The 17,408-nt window shown below is 35.4% G+C and overlaps 1 protein-coding gene across 1 annotated transcript in view; it reads right to left on the bottom strand.

Annotated features, from left to right (window-relative positions):
• Positions 1-17,408, bottom strand: part of LOC135211347 (SHC-transforming protein 1-like) — a gene marked incomplete at its 5' end in the record, with an annotated part of 50,508 nt that overhangs the window by 12,255 nt on the left and 20,845 nt on the right. The window contains 6 exons of the mRNA XM_064244662.1: positions 4,097-4,332; positions 8,905-9,039; positions 11,726-12,030; positions 12,411-12,598; positions 13,218-13,452; positions 13,990-14,060. Coding sequence (XP_064100732.1) covers positions 4,097-4,332; positions 8,905-9,039; positions 11,726-12,030; positions 12,411-12,598; positions 13,218-13,452; positions 13,990-14,060 — 1,170 coding nt within the window. The remainder of the gene's footprint in view (positions 1-4,096; positions 4,333-8,904; positions 9,040-11,725; positions 12,031-12,410; positions 12,599-13,217; positions 13,453-13,989; positions 14,061-17,408) is intronic.

Below are 17,408 nucleotides of genomic sequence, written 5' to 3'. Positions count from 1 at the left end.
GCTCAGAGTTTTGAATTGGCTGTATGACCACATGGTTTCAAAAGGTAGATGAGTACTTGATAAGTTATGAAAGTGGAGGAGTGCAGAGCCAAATAGATTACATTCTGGTTAGAGGGGGCAGACATGAGAGAAATGTGTGTGGGGGAAGCAGAGGAACTGGTGGGAAGAACCAGTGGATATGGAGTGTCGCAAGGAGAAAAGTTGTAATGGAATGGAGAGGTGCAAGAATCAATTAAAAGAAAATCAAAAGCATTTAAGGACTGGAAAGGTAAGGCATGCACAGGGTGCAAGAGGTAAGGTACAGAAAAGAGGAGAGAGAGGTGAGAAGGAGGGTAGTGTGGCTATTAGAAGGGTGGAAGAGCAGTTGAATGAAAGACTAGGAACGAGAGAAAGAGAAAAGGATATCTAGAAGATTTCAAACTTAAGGAAAAGAGGCAGAGACAGGATGTGAGTAAATTGGGTGTCATCAAGGATAGTGATGGAAATATATTGCATGGGGATGAAGACATTAAGAAGAGATGGCGAGAGTATTTTGAACAACTGTTAAATACTGAAAATGAGAGAGAGGAGATTGGGGAAGCAAAGAAGGTGGAGGGACCAGTGATGGAGATACAGGATACAGAAGTGAAGAGAGCATTAGGGAAAATGAAGAATGGTAAGTCACACGGTCCATCAGAGTTCCAAATTGAAATGGACTGAAAGTTTTAGAGAGAATACTGGATGAGAGATTAAGAGAGACTGTAAAGATTGGAAAACAGTATGGATTTATGAAAAGAGGCTAGAGGGAAACCAGGAACTCTATTGTGTATTTATAGACCTAGAGAAAGCATACAATAGAATCCCAAGAGAAGTGATGTTTTGGTGTTTAACCCTTAAACGCCTATTGGACGTATTTTACGTCGAGATAAATTGTCTGTCGGGTGCCGACTGGACGTAATTTACGTCGACATAGAAAAGTTTTTTAAAAATTCACGGAAAAATACTTATAGGCCTACCAGCGCCTATAAGTATTTTGGGGGATGCTGGAGCTCACGGATCAAGGCGTTGTTTTGTTTACAATCGTTACGCAGGCGCGCAAGTGCGAATTTCTTTCTTATCGCACTAAAAAGTACCAGTGACACATCTCAGAAATTATTTCGTCACTTTGACATAATTTTTGCACCATTTTAAATTAGCCGTTACATGGAGTATTATATATGAAAATGTGCACAATTTCATGTAGAAGACAAAAAAATACTCATGATTGTAGCTTTTATCAGTTTTGAAATATTTTCATATAAATAACGATGTGCCAAAATTTCAACCTTCGGTCAATTTTGACTCTACCGAAATGGTCGAAAAATGCAATTGTAAGCTAAAACTCTTATATTTTAGTAATATTCAATCATTTACCTTCATTTTGCAACAAATTGGAAGTCTCTGTCACAATATTTCGATTTATGGTGAATTTATGGGGGAAAAAAAAAAAATTTTCCTTACATCCGCTCGGTAACTCTTCCGAAAAAATCATATGTGCGATTGTCGTAATGTTTGCACCATTTTAAATTAGCTGTTACATAAAGATTTATATATGAAAATTTGCACAATTTCATGTAGAATACAACAAAAAAAATTGAAGGTTGTAGCTTTTCTCATTTTCGAAATATTTGCATATAAATCACGATAAATAGAAAAAAAACCACATTCGGTCAACTTTGACTCTACTGAAAAGGTCGAAAAACGCAATTGTAAGCTAAAACTCTTACAGTCTAGTAATATTCAGGCATTTATCTTCATTTTGAAACAAATTCGAAGTCTCTGGCACAATATTTAGATTTAGGGTGAATTGTTAAAAAAAACTTTCCTTCTCTCCACGCGCGGATTTCCGCCGCAAATCTCCGAAATGCATACGTCGCATTCTCGGAATATTTGCTCTGTTTCATATTAGGCGTTTCATAGAGTTTTATATATGAAAATGTGCGCAATTTTATGTAGAATACAACAAAAAATAATTGAAGGTTGTAGCTTTTCTCATTTTTTAAATATTTGCATATAAATACAAATATATAAAAAAATTCGACATTTGGTCAACTTTAACTCGTCCGAAATGGTAGAAAATTGCAATTGTAAGCTAAAACTCTTACAGTATAGTAATATTCAATCATTTATCTTCATTTTGAAACAAATTGGAAGTCTCTAGAACAATATTTAGATTTATGGTGAATTAAAAAAAAAAAAAAATTTACGTCCGCGCGTTACGAATTCATGCATCATTTTGGGATAATATTTTCTCTGTGTTGCTTTAATCCTTTTACAATGTGTTATATACCAAAATGATCGCAATTTAGTGTATAATACAACGAAAACAAAATAACTCGTTAGCTTTAACCGTTTTGCTCACAGCGCAATTTGAATACAATTATATATGAAATTTTGTTTTCACGCTATCATAAATCGCATTATTTATATATGATAATTATATTTTTTTTCATTTCTGATGGTTGCATACTAAACTTCAGGCAATGACAAAAAAAGGAGCCAAAAATGAACTCTTAATCTTTAAAACTAAGCACGCTGTGATTTTTTGAAAAAAATATTTTTTCCGCTTCGGTGCTCACTCCGAGACCCCCTCGGCATACGGGAGACGATTTTTATTATACCCCTTAGGCGTTTAAGGGTAAAGGAAAAGGAAGGTCCCAGAAAAGTTGGTTAGGATGGTTGAGATGATATATAAAAGAACGAGCATAAAAGTGATAACAGTAGTTGGGGGAACCAGAAAACTTTGAAGTTAGTGTTGGATTACACCAGGGATCAGTATTAAACCCATTTTTGTTGGTGCTGGTCATGGATGTGTTGAATGAAGAGATCAAGAATGACGAGCTGTGGGAGTTATTGTATGCAGATGATCTGATGATTACTGCTGAAAATGAGGAGGACCTACAGAGAAGGGTTGGAGAGTGGCAGGAGTCCTTACAGATGGGTGGTTTAAATGTGAATGTGAATAAAACAGGTTTTGCTGAGAAGTAGGGAAGTTAGAGACAGAACAGTAATAAAAGAAAGAAGAGGCTTGATTATAAAACAGGCAGAAAAGTTTAAATACTTAGGATCTACTTTGAGCCAAAAGGGAGGATGTGCGGCTGAACTTAACAGTAGGCTAAAAGCTACATTGGGGGAAGTGGAGAGCAGTCGCTGGAGTGGTATGTGATAAGAAAATGTCAATCAAGCTAAAAGTCGAGATATATAACACAAGTGATAAGACCAGTGTTAATGTATGGAGCAGAAACATGGGCTCTAAGAAGAAAAGAAGAAGTAAAGCTTGTGAGAAGAGATGACAATGTTGAGGTGGATTATGGGAATATCGTTGCTTGAGAGATTGGAAAATGATGAAATAGGAAGGGCAGGCTTAGTAAATATTACAGAGGTGATAAGAGAGTCATGATTGAGATGGTATGGGCATGTGTAGAGGATGGATGACAAGGAGGGAATGAAGAGGGCTTGAGAGGATCCTGTTAGAGGAAGAAGATCAAGAGGGAGACAGAGAATTTGATGACAAGATAAAGTGAAGGAAGATATGGAGAGAAGAGGTTTGGTGGAGGATGATGCCTTTGCTAGAAGGCAGGGGAGAAGGTGCATCAAGCAACCGACCCCTTAATGTAGGGATAACGGTGGGAAAAAATACAAATTGATTAAAAATTTGTAATTTTTAAGCCAAAATAACTTTATCAAGAGACTGATAAAGTAAAGCAATATGCACAAGTTATGTTTCTAACACAACTACATTTCCCCTCACAACTTTGCTAAGGATTTTTCATCTGGTGCTGTACATTCTATATGAAAAAGGATATGTTCATATTTCAATTAGTGTAATTTGCAATTCAGTATTAGTATAAAGAGTTATCACAAGGTCAAATGTATGTGACTACGCGAAAGCAAAATTTTCAACCTAATTTACCCATATGCTTTATGGGTGTATTGCTCTTAAATATTACAAATGGATTGAGGTATGTTATACAGAACACTTCAAAGGAGAATTTGTTTCAAACAAGCAATTGGGAGACAGTAACCAGTACATCTTCACATGAGAAGTTATGACACTAAGAAATATCTGTTAATGTACCTGAATGAGCAGTCCTTCAGCCTCTTTCCTGCTGATAGCACCATGAAACCACGGTTCTTTTTGCAACTGTAAACGCTGACTGAGAGGAAGAGGTTTGTTGCCAGTTCCTAACGGTCCCGTAGATGATGATACACCCATGGTAGCAGTATTTACCCCACTTGGGCACACAACAGATCCAGCATTCCCACTACTACTACTTCCTCCACTCAACTGCGACAGTTGCATGCTGAATGGTTCTGAAAGAAAAATAGAAAATCTCAGTATCAATATCTTCACAGAAATTACTTTTACATGTAATAATCAAAGCGTAAAATGTTCTTGTGTAAAATTTGTATGAAAAGGCAGTTCTCATGAACATGAATAACAGAACAGAGGCAGTCCCCAGTTATCAGAGGGGTTCTATTCTCGGCGGGGTGCCAATAAGTGAAAACCATCATTAACCGAAACTTGGAGATTTATGGCGCCCATAACCAGTTAATGGCGCCTCTGCAAGGTGTGTTATGGCGCCATAAATCTCCGATATAACCAGATCGCCATTAACAGAGTCCACTGATAACTGGGGACTGCCTGTAGCAAATATAGATAGCAGAAGTCATGTTACGTTCCATACTACAGCATTTACCCTCAAAACCCTTGAAATACATGTAATTTTAGAGCCTGAGTTAAGCTGGGATTCCAAAATGCCACATGCTTGTAAAGCCCTCAAACCTGAACGTGCATGACAAAAGTGCAAGCAGAAACTTATAAATCCCAGGGTCTTATAAATGTTGTATATACTGAGGACACTGGAAAACTTGTGTTGTTTAGAGAGCACTCAAAAAAGGCAGGAAGGACAATTGTATTGGCATCTTTTGATACAATTCTGCCAGTGAATGCACTTAAAAGGAGTGTTTGTTGCCAGAGGAATTTCATCAGTTCTACCAAACTCAGGTATCTTTTTTTTTTTTTTTTTAACTATTTTTATGCATTTAGCAGATTATACACAGTAGGGAAGATAGAGAGAGAATAATAATACAAGAGAGAAGAGGCTAGAATATAAAACAGGCAGAAAGGTTTAAATACTTAGGATCTATTTTAAGCCAAGAGGGAGGATGTGAGGCTGAAGTTGACAGTAGGATAAAAGCTACATTGGGGGAAGTGGAGAGAGGTAGCTGGAGTGGTGTGATATAAGAAAATGCCAATCAAGCTAAAAGTCGAGATATATAACACAGTGATAAGACCAGTGTTATTGTATGGAGTAGAAACATGGGCTCTAAGAAGAAAAGAGGAAGTAAAGCTTGAGAGAACAGAGATGAGAATCCTGAGGTGGATTATGGGAATATCGCTGCTTGAGATGGGAAAATGATGAAATAAGAAGGGCAGGCAGGCTTAGTAAAGATTACAAAGGTGATAAGAGTGTCATGATTGAGATGGTATGGGCATGTGTTGAGGATGGATGATGAGGAGAGTGAAGAGGGCTTGGGAGATACCTGTTAGAGGAAGAGGATCAAGAGGGAGACAGAATTAGATGGTGAGATAAAGTGAAGGAAGATATGGAGAGAAGAGGTTTGGTGGAGGATGTTGCCTTTGATAGAAAACAGTGAGGAAGGCACATCAAGCAACCGACCCCTTAATGTAAGGATAATGGTGGGAAAGAAGATAATTAATACAATCCAATTTGTAAATATTTCTATCATCTTAACCCTTATGATTTTGAGGCATCTATTTCTGTAGATATGTCTGGTTCATGCTAGTGTACTTGCCATGACTAGAAATCTCCAAAGTACGTTTTGTCTATTCTTCCCTCATAAACGAATGTACTAATCTCTGACTAAGACAGCTTGCAAGTGCAACTTCATTCCACCAATACTGGCTTCTGTCCACAAACTGAAAAAAATGTCTGTGTGACAGAGCCTGACGTATGATGAAAGTGGCACTTGTTTGCAAATTTCTGCAACAAGCTCGTGTGGTCATCAACAATATATTAGAGTTGGGATGCATGTTTGACTTCATTTATCTTATGAGGGCATGATAACAGTCTGATGCAGTAAAAGGGTCATTTAATATGGGTGTTAGTATTAAGTTAGAATTATGCAGTAAAAGGGGTGTCTAATATGGGTGTTAATATCAAGTTAGAATATGAGTTTTGCTGCAGCTAATGAGACTAGTTTGTGACAAGTGATGCTAAATGCAAGAAATAGGGGAAGAAAAGATGCAACTGTTGGGAAGCAATGGATGATTTCACTGTAAGAAGGTAATTTATAACAATGGGTGAAGACATTTACCATCTGCTATTGTTAAAAATATGGAACAAAATAAAAGTACATTCTCAATAAACTGTATACAGAATTTTACTCATTCCATGCATACTTTATAAGTGCCTCTACCAGCTTGGAAGTTTTAAACTTTAAAAAAAATGACAAATTCAATCTTTTGAAGAAAACCAGCATCATCACCAAAACTATGTCACTTGATTTGTAAGCAAAAAAAACTCCAAAACCTTGTGAAGAAGGTAGCTGTCATTGAGTTGAGATGAATATAGAATTTAGGCCAAAGGCCCAGCACTGGCACCCTATGAGGTCATTCAATGCTGAAATGGAAATTGACAATAAAAGGTTTGAAAGATATAAAAAGAAGAAAATCTCACAGTTGCATTATGAATGAAGTGTTGAGAGATGGTGGAAAGTAAGATGAAGAAAGAGAATATGAAAGGAGATACAGCAAAAGGTACAAAAGTGGTTGCAGCTAGGGGGCCCGAAGGCATGCTGCAAAGAACCTTAAGTAATGCCAACAGTGCACCGCATGAGGTCCACTGACGGCACTACCCCCCTACGAGGAAGGTAGTTGCCTTCCCCCTTTTGGGTACCAAGAAGGAATCACAATAACAGGCTATCTCCCTTCCCTCCCCTTATGAGACTTGCCAAGCAATTATTTATTTTTCTTCTTATGCTTGGAAATGTATCCCTAAATGTAATTTTTGTTGCTGTTTCCTTTTATTTTATTGTTAACTAAAGTGTGGGTGCCATACAAAAATTAACTCCTTATTACAACAAAGACCTAATAAAACATTCATTCAAGGGTTTTATGAACAATGATTGCTTGGTATTAAAATTCCTTAAAAGCTTTAGTGCACTTCTAAATGTATCTAAAAATATCTTTCAGGGCTATTAAGATGGTATATGGTTTTGCAGTAAACATCTAATATGCCACTTGAAGCAGTATCATGCTAAATAAAAAATAAACTTCAATTTCCAATGGCAGCCTTTGACTCAAGGCAATTGGTGAATAAATACAATGCATTCTCAAGCATGTGCATGTTCTTTAAAGTACAATACTACTATTATGTACATTTCTTCAATTACATTTACAGTACATATTTTATATCTTTATTTCAGGAGAATTCTGGAAAACTGACAAGTTGCTGTGTTATTTGTTATTATATATAATGTATTTAACAAAATTTCTTTTACACAGAAAGAAAATGGTTGTAGTTGGAAAGATTAGTTATGGATTCAAGGAGATTCTTGGAACCTTGCCAGGCTTTATGTCAGCAAAGTCTGTTAATGCAATTTATGCAAGATTGTGTTAATATCCACTTAAAAATTAAAAACTAGTCTCATGGTAAAGCACAATAACAACAAGCAAAGCAAGTGCAAAATAAAATAATTTTACATGACACTATACCTAAACATGGCTACCAACTATCCTAAATTCACAAACAGAAAATCCATTAGAGAGAGCAAACATGTCCAATGCACAATATCATTAAATTATAATAGAAAAATGCTCATCAAAATATTATTAAATAAATTAGGCCTACAATTATGAATATCAAAAAACCTAAAAAATAATTAAACAGTTGGTACATGAAGTATTAGTGGTATGTAAAAACTACAGGGGCAATTGCAAAACTCAATTTATCTTCATATCACTAAAAGGGTGACGAGAAACAGAAGTGACAGACTCTGTAATTAAATCATTTGCATACTGACATGAATGCCTGCAAACAAGTTATAGTGTTTCAGTTAAAAGCCCGTCACCCCGAAGTAGGCCTTATTCTATTCTTTTTGCTGAAAACTTTTTATACACATTAGTATTACCAAATATTTTGTTATCTGAATATCACCTAAATGCCATGTTACTGTATGATGTCTCAAAAATAATGAATAGTGTATCAGAATGAGTTTACCATTTACCATTTTGAAACATTACAAAACAAGAGTTCCATAAATACAATATAGAATGATATTCATAATAAATATTTTTTCACCACACTTGCCTTTCATCTTAGATAAGGTGGTGTAAGAAATGGTCAAGCCTAGTGTTTTCCAGCAAGGCTTTTGGGAGGCTATCCCATGCCCTTTCTCATGCTGGCTTTGACAACCCAAGCAATCTAACCACCAGGTCCCTAATTCAACAAATGTATAAAGTTTTTGGTGGACCATGCCCAGCCACGTTCAGGAAGCAAAATGAGGACCTCTTGCCTGGTAGGCAAGGAAAGTGTCAATCAGACCAAAATATATACTACGTATAGGTTCTGTCAATAGCACACTTTAATATTTGCTACTGTCAACAGCACACTTTAATATTAAGACAACTTTGACCTTGTTTTTTGCTCTAATAGTCTGAAGAAAGAGCAGTGACTTTTTCACTAAGTGAAGCACATGATACTCAAGAGGTCTGAACTTTTGAACAGTAATAAAACAAAAATTGGGTTCAAGTAAGCACTCGTAACATTTATTACCAGCTTGAATGATTTGTCATACTTTTAAGTGTGGAAATTAATGAAATCCATAAAAACAGTTGAAATTAAATCAGTAAATACTTACGCATGTCAAATGGATCTCTTTGGTCAAGGAGTTGTTTCTGCTTGATGACAGCATCGTTGACATACTCTGGTTCACAACGAGATGGAGGAGGGGGCTGTGCTCCTTCAGAAGTGAAGTCTATCAAATTATCAGACACTGAAACCAAGGGCTCACATTACACATTCACAAAATGATCAAATGCAAGGAGTACAGGTAACTAACTTATTATTCACAAAATGATCAAATGCAAGGAGTACAGGTAACTAATTTATTATTATCAAAATAGTTTAACCAGACCACTGAGCTGACTTTCAGCTTTACTAAAGTAATCAATAATTCACTGAATACTAGATGTAAATTCTTATCTACTCATGGCAGAATTTCAATCTACAACTCGACAAGTGGCAAAAAACAAAAAGCCATTCTGATTTTTACATTAAACAAGCCATCAGGAGTATCTATCTTAAAAATGTACTGCCAGATCATTTAGTAAATAAATCTGTGAGCTTAAGTACAGATAATTCACGATGAAACAAATCTGAGGAATGATAATTTATACAATTATCAGCTAAATAAAAATCTCTTATAACTCTAATCATCCTCTGCATTCAAAATCTTCCCAAAATACACCACAAACCATACACTACCAGACATCCAGTTATTTTTTTAACAAATCTATAGTATATTGTGAAGTTCAATGCCAAACAGTTTTCTTGAAGTATCAGTCCAGATGTGATCCAATTTTGGATGGATTTCCTGGTAACAGAGCCCCATTCAAATTGGTACGAGTGCTTTCTCGTAGGACTGACTCACAGGAATATCAACTCATAATTCAGCATTTTTTTCCTTTGGTCTGTTATTTTTCTTTTGAAGCTCATTTTCTTCTGTTTTCTATTTTCTGAATTGGGCCTTTTGGCTGCCAGCATTCTCCTGGGGGGGAGGGTTCGCTGGTATCTGAGAGAAGGGGTGAGGGAATGCTTGGAGAAAAACTATTATTCCTCTGAGGGGTAATGCGAGAGAAAGATTTCCTGCTCATCCATTAGCTAAGATGGAAGGCTCTGCCTCACACATTTGTGACGTCATAGCGCAGTATGTATGAATATTTGGTATCATCAACATTGTCATACATATTATTCAGATCTGCAAAGTGTACTCTGAATGGTCGTTATCATCATCATCGCCATAGGTGTTATTCAGATCTGCGAAGTGTATTCTGATCATCCGCATCATGCATGCATCTGCCTATAAGTCGAAAAGGAAGACCCATTTTCTCGAAACTGAAAAGCTTGCCCTTAAGTTAAAGATGAAGGAAGGAACAACTTCCATTTTGGCAGCAGTCATCAGCTTGAAATCCGTCAATGCTGAACATGAAGTATGAATTTTGTTATCTAGGTTAACTTGTTTTGACTAACTTATGGCATTTGATAATTTATTTTTTTTTTACTGTTGAAATGGGTTTTGATGAAAATGACAGGTAAAAGTGATTAACAGAGAGAGAGAGAGAGAGAGAGAGAGATATTCAAGAAACTCAATTCATGATGAATTTTTAATTTTTATCATTTCTTTTTAAGAAATTGTAATTTCATATCAAATTCAGAATTTTCATCAGTTCTTTTTTTATCGTAGAATAAATTTATATGAAAACGATTACATAGTGAACATGCCGGACAAAGAAACTGAGACAGGCGCTCGTAACCAAGTTTGTTAGACCTAACGGGAGTGAAGACACGCATGATCCGCTAGTCCCTGAAACCTTCAGCGGAAGAACTCTTCACGGAGGATGAGACAGAGGAGTTTGAAGGTTTTTTGGCAGAGGAAATTCCATCCAAAAGGTTTTTGTTTTTAAAGGAAATGATGTATCGTACAGTACACTTGCACCCAATGGTGGCATTGTTTACGTGTGGGAGTTTTCATCATCCTGTGTGTAATTTTAAACTTTTTCAAGTTATTAAAAACTTTTTAATGTTTTATTTATCCATAAGAACAATTTCATATTAGAAAAAATTACAGTGTAGTACATAGAAAGTATTGTTAATGGGTAGTATAAAAAAGTTTGACTGGGTAAGTTGCCGTTTGCCTTGGCCCTAATGGAATTATTCCCATAAGGTACGTGTTTCAAAATCTGCGAGGCCGTGGATTGACCAAATTCTCGCATAATTGGGGACTTTGTACTGTATATATATATATATATATTATTCTCTTTCTACTCTGTTTGTGGCAGGTTTTTTCATGAATATGTTCAAACATTTCTTTTAGCAGGTTATTGAATACGTATTCATATTCTTGATAGGTAACCATTATTTAGGAAAAAATTTTACTTACATCTTACATTATTTAAGAAAAATGTTTGTAAAAAATCCATTACTACAATGAAAACATGTCTTAAAAAATCTCTATGCTTTTTATAAGAAAATAGAAAATGTATTAAGTTGAAAACGATAAAAAGTAAAACTGGAGAAACTGAGGCCTATGCCTACTATGGTGTTGATGTTACTCTGTTCTCTTTCTAGTATCATGAATAAAAGCACATTTGAATTAGATGACCTGTCACTATTGTTAAATCAGCTATTATATAAAACATGAATTTTACTTGGTTCTTGAGTAATGTGAAAAGCCCACTCCCAAATGGATAAACCTGATATCCACATTTTTTTTAGTAAGAGATTAATGAAGAAATGACAAGACATTACTGTTCTAAATAGTATTCAAAATGTTTTACTTTGAATCTGAATCTTATTTTTTGGACAAACTTTACCTGAAACTAAAAATTTAACAGAATTCAGTTATCTGGGCATGTGACAGCTTACTACTATTTAAAAACCAAGCATTGCATAAAACCTACCTTTCCCAGTTAATGGCTGGTGAGAATTGAGATGAATTGTAGTGGTGTTTGAAGCTACTGCTATTGCTGCTGCTGCTGTAGGTACAGGGGACACTGAGCTGGTAGATCCACTGCTTGTTGGTGTAGCTGGGGTGGGAACACGAGTAGTTGCTGGAGGAGGTGGTCTCTTACTGTCTGCTGCTGAATACTGGGGCAATGGGGGTACGGGAGGTGGAGGCAAATCGGGTGGCACCTTACCAGGAAGGTCATTGTAGTATTCTGGGTCATCTCTATTCCAACCTGCTCCTTCTCCATTCATTCCAGACCTATAAACAGGAAGGAAATATAGGATATGAAAATTATACACTTCCAATACAATAAGTATTATCAGCTATGGATGAAAATTTAATATTCTCTAAAAGTAACAATGTACAAATAATCATCCAATATTGAAATCAGTTTAAAATATACTACATACATAAAAAAACTAAATTTCCTGTAAAAATCAATACAGTATCAAATGGAAAATAATTTTAACACTAAAATATATTACCAGGAAATAAACCTGCGTTATGAAAGCTGTAAACTTTCAAAGAATTTCTCTTGAATTTTAATTGGTCTTTATATGGGAACATTGTTTAATATGTAGAAACTTTGGATGTCATTTTAATGTTAACTGAAGTAACTTTTCAGACACAAGGCTTACTTCTCTGATTTTACACTGGTGTATTGGACGGATGGAGTTCTCTTTAGGTACTCCTTAAACCTGAGTTCAAAGGCCTGGCCTATGGTTGTTATCACATCTTGAGCCAGACCTCCCCCACACTCCAGCACAAAACACGCTCGTCCGTACCGACTGTCTTTGGCAACATACGCAATAAAGTCTAAGGTGTCCTGTTAAATAAGATCGCACGTCAGGGTGACAAACACAATCATGCTTCATTTTGCTGAATAGAAAATAAGTTCAAAAGCTGTGCTTAGTTTTGAGAGAGAAATACTATTCATATGATTTATATATATATATATATGTAATATACACACACATACGGGCAGTCGCAGCTATTGATGATAAGCGAAAATCACCAATAACTGGATTTTGGCGCTGATAACTGTTTCATGGCACCTCTGTTAGGTATGCATCGGCACCAATACTCTATTATCAGCACCGATAACTGGACATCGGTGCATTTCAGCACCGAATGGTGATTTTCAGCACAGGACAAGTGCCATAAAACTGGATCACCAATAATCGGTGACTGCCTATTTATGTATGTATTGTAATAATAGTAATAGATTAATATATATAATATATCTATATATATATATATAATAATATATATTATATATATATAGATATATATATATAATAAATAATATTATAAATATATATCATATAATATTATATATAATATTATATAATATATTTTTACACATACATATATGGAAAACTTATCCTTGATACTATAATTTCACTTTCAATAGTCCTCATAAAAGGATGACACATTATGCTTACTGGGTCTCCACCTGAGGCAAAAGATATATTTGGCATATCATGACAGGCCACTACTTGTCCAGATTCAAGTATTGTAAGCGTAAGAGCTGTGCTGGTAATAGTGAGGTTGACATTGCTTCCCGCATGTTCCATCATGGGTCGTTCGCCCAAAATGCGGCCAATTGTCTTGACCACCTTCCTCTTGCGATCTGCTGTTTTCAAGCCCGCTGACTCACATACTCGACTGATACATTCTCTGAAAACAGTTGAAACCAGTACTTTAATTTAATATGAAACTGAAACACAAGTGGGAGGAAATGCTGTTTGAGATCTTTGTTAGCTGTTTAGTAACAAAGTGACACTTAACACATAGGGGAAGTAATGTTGAAATATGAGACTTTTCCTACATCTCCTGCAACTCATAACTCTCTTAAATATTTATTTTGAGTGCAATGATAAGCAAAGCCAGTAACACTTCAATTTACTGGTTGCTTCAGTTTTGTCTTCTCTACAATACAGGGAAAATAAAAATAAGATGCTACGCCTTAAAAGATACAAACTAGTCTAAGCACAAATATAAACCAAGTTGTATTGTATAGTGACTGAATATGAAGGCAATAGTTCAACCCAATGTCCTTTTACTATTAGGTTTACAGTTTTATTGCCAGTTACCAATTATCTGCAACAGTAAATAAAAAGTGCATAAATGATGACAAAATTTGAGGGACATCCAGTTTCAAAATGACAAGGATTTCGTTTTATTAAACTTAAAATAACGTAAGTGTTCACTCACTTTGCTATTAAAGACCTGGTGTCGAAATTCAAGCTTTTCATCGACGTATTGACTTCTAAGCACCCAATATACTGAAAAGAAAAGAAAATACAAGATACAATCTTTATAAACCTTCAGATAATTGAGGTTTTCCACAATGCATTTTCATTTTCTAAACTTAATTCAAATACAAAATTAATTAGAACTGACAAAGAATATCTGATCAATAAAATAAACAGCCAATTTATCATTCAGTCATAAAAATAGGACAATAAACACATACAGAATCATCAAAATACACAAATAAGGCTATGTCAACTCCAAGGTGACAATTGACAAGTACTCATAAAGTTTACCAAAGCATTATATAATATGAAACAACAAAATATGGATTATTTTACTAGTACAGTCAACTCCAAACTATTTGCAGTTCAGGATTCGCGGATTCACCTATTCACGAATTTTTCTGTGGAACAGAACTCCAAACAATCCGTGGAAAATTTGCCTATTCACAGATTTTTTCACAGAGCATATATAAAATATTCACTGACTATTTAGTTTTATTTCTGTCACTAAATACCTTTTTTATGAAAGAAAAATTACTAATTTTCAATTATTAATAATGTAAACTCAGCAAAATATTAATTTTTCTTTTCTTAAAAAACTTTCACCAACATACCAATGTTGCCCCTATCAAATAATGTGCCAATGTTACCCTTACCTATGTTAAAAGAAATGGTAAGGTTTGAACATTGTATGAAAGAAAATGTGTGCCCCTTTCTTAGTTTTTGTCTTGGTAAGAGTAACAGCTGTAGGAGTGTTCACACATAGCTGTAAGCCTTACATTTGTAAGGGTAATGTTGTAGGAAGACTTTGAAGTTATATTAAAATATTTTAGGATGAAAGTTTAATGTATAATAGGTGTTAGAACTATTAAAATAGGCAATTGTAAGCATTTTTAGAGGGGTCACCTCAAGTTTGTAGAGAATATCTAAAATATTCTCTAATTATTTTAATTTTATTTTCTTATTTATTAATTTTCAAATAATTCTAACGTAAACGGAGCAAAAGCTCAATAAATTTTTTTACTTAAAAAACATTCGTCAAACGATGTACCAATGCTACCCTATCTATGTTAAAGGAAAAAGGTAAGGCTTGAATATTGTAAGAAAGAAAATGTGCGTGCCGGAATATAGGGTTAACTTGATCAGTTTTTGCCTTGGTAAGAGTAACAGTTCAGGAGTGTTCACGCCTAGCAGTAAGCCTTACATATATAAGGGTAATGTTGTAAGATGACTTTGAAATTATACAGTGGACCCCCCGTATTCGCGTTCTCCGGATTCGCGGACTCACACATTCGCGAAATACCACGAATGCGCGATTTTTCCACGAATAATGCGTTTCCCCGCATTATTCGCGGAAAATTCGCGCATTCGTGGTATTTTTCTATGAGAAATATCCACAAATTCCTGGTTTTTGTGATCAATTTCATCATAAAATGCACTTTTTGTGATAAAACTATTAAAAAACCAAGTATGAAAATTTTTAGTGGTTTTATTAGTTTTAACTAACAAAATAGGCTGTTTTTAGCACTTTTATAGGGGTTCCAAACATTGGCGGATTCTATATTCACCGGGGGGGGGGGGGGGGGGGGGGGGCAACTCTGGTACGCATCCCCGCGAATACGGGGAACACTGTACTCAAGTGTTTTAGGCATATTTGGTGTCTGAACTATTACAATAAGCAGTTTTGTGTTTTTAGAGGGGGTCTCAAGTATTTGCAAATTTCAGCTATTCATGGGTGGTTGTGGTCCCTAATCCCCCCCCCCCCCCCTCCCCATACTCGGGGTCTATTATTTCATAAGTGTTTCCCCGAAATATGAACTTCCCACTGAATATATGTGAGTGGTGGGCTTTTTCATATCCTGAAATGACTTGATGATGAAACAACATTTAGCATTACTGCTAAGTACTGAACACAACCCTAATGGTTCCAATGCCAGATAATTGGACCAAACATAAAATCAAATCAACATTAGCTTGACTTTCAAAGGTGCAACTATCATAGATAATAAAAAAAATGACACATGATTCATGAATTAGAATAAAAATGAACAAAGCCATTTCTGGTCCTATTGTTTAATACTGGTTAAATGCCATAATCAGTATGCTCTTCAATAACATCAACTGCAGTGCCCAGTTATCGGCAGGGGTTCTGTTCTCGGTGGGGTGCTGATAAACAAAAAACCGCTATTAACCCTAAACTTGGCTATTTATGGAGCCGATATCCAGTTAATGCATCTGTTAGGTATGTTATGGCACCATAATTCTATTAAGACACTGATAACCGGAACTCAACACATTATGGTGTCATTTCTAAAGAAGTTGTTACCAGAGCAGTATTAAAAATACAACTATGCACTTCTATGCTACTTTTGTCTACGGTAATTTCCAGTTGTACATAGCACCAAATCTAGCTGTACTGTCCTTTGAACAAATATGAAATCTTCAAAAGTTCTGATCAGTCAATAAATGAAACTTTTTGAAATGGCTAAAACGTATTCTTTAATAATACTATTCTTGGGCTGGCACAGTCACTCAAAAATGTTTTGCAAAATGTTCCAGAAGTTTTCGTTCACCTAACAATAATTATATCTTGAGATATATATACAATGACATGTGCTTTTCTTATTCAATTTTGGTTATTTGAAAAATTCTGTGCCAGATTTTTGGGAAAAAGTCAGAGAAGAAACTATATTTTGAATCCAAATAAAAGCATCTTAACTAATAAAATAATATTGAATAACCATCAACGAAATCATATAAAGAAATAATTCTATCACAATTGTTTCAAAAAACAAAAAAATTCATAATGTCGTATGTTATTGTGTGATACCACGCTCAGGCAAGGAAGTTAAACTGCCTCAACACTTGCACCAATAAGATGGGTACCACTCAGCCGTACCACATTATCTCACAGTACATCGATCAATAACTTGCAAGAGCCTAATGTTTCCATTGTAGATATTGCCAGGCAGCTTGGCGAAAGTGTATACAGTGGACCCCCCGTATTCGCGTTCTCCGGATTCGCGGACTCACACATTCGCGGATTTCTCTGGGGAACGTTTCCCTGCATTATTCGCGGAAAATTCGCACATTCGCGGTATTTTTCTATGAGAAATATCCACAAATTCCTGGTTTTTGTTATCAATTTCATCATAAAATGCACTTTTTGGGATAAAACTATTAAAAAAACCAAGTATGAAAATTTTTAGTGGTTTTTCTTAAGTTTTAACTAACAAAATAGGCTGTTTTTAGCGTTTTTATAGGGGTTCCAAACATTCGCGGAATCTAACTATTCGCGGGGGGGTCTGGTACGCATCCCCCGCGAATACGGGGGGACCACTGTACGTAGATGTAAATGACAACAGAGAGAAAGAG

This window comes from Macrobrachium nipponense, chromosome 4 (genome assembly GCF_015104395.2).
Source record: "Macrobrachium nipponense isolate FS-2020 chromosome 4, ASM1510439v2, whole genome shotgun sequence".
Classification (NCBI taxonomy): Eukaryota; Metazoa; Arthropoda; class Malacostraca; order Decapoda; family Palaemonidae; genus Macrobrachium; species Macrobrachium nipponense.
This window is presented reverse-complemented; position numbering and strand designations above follow the sequence as displayed.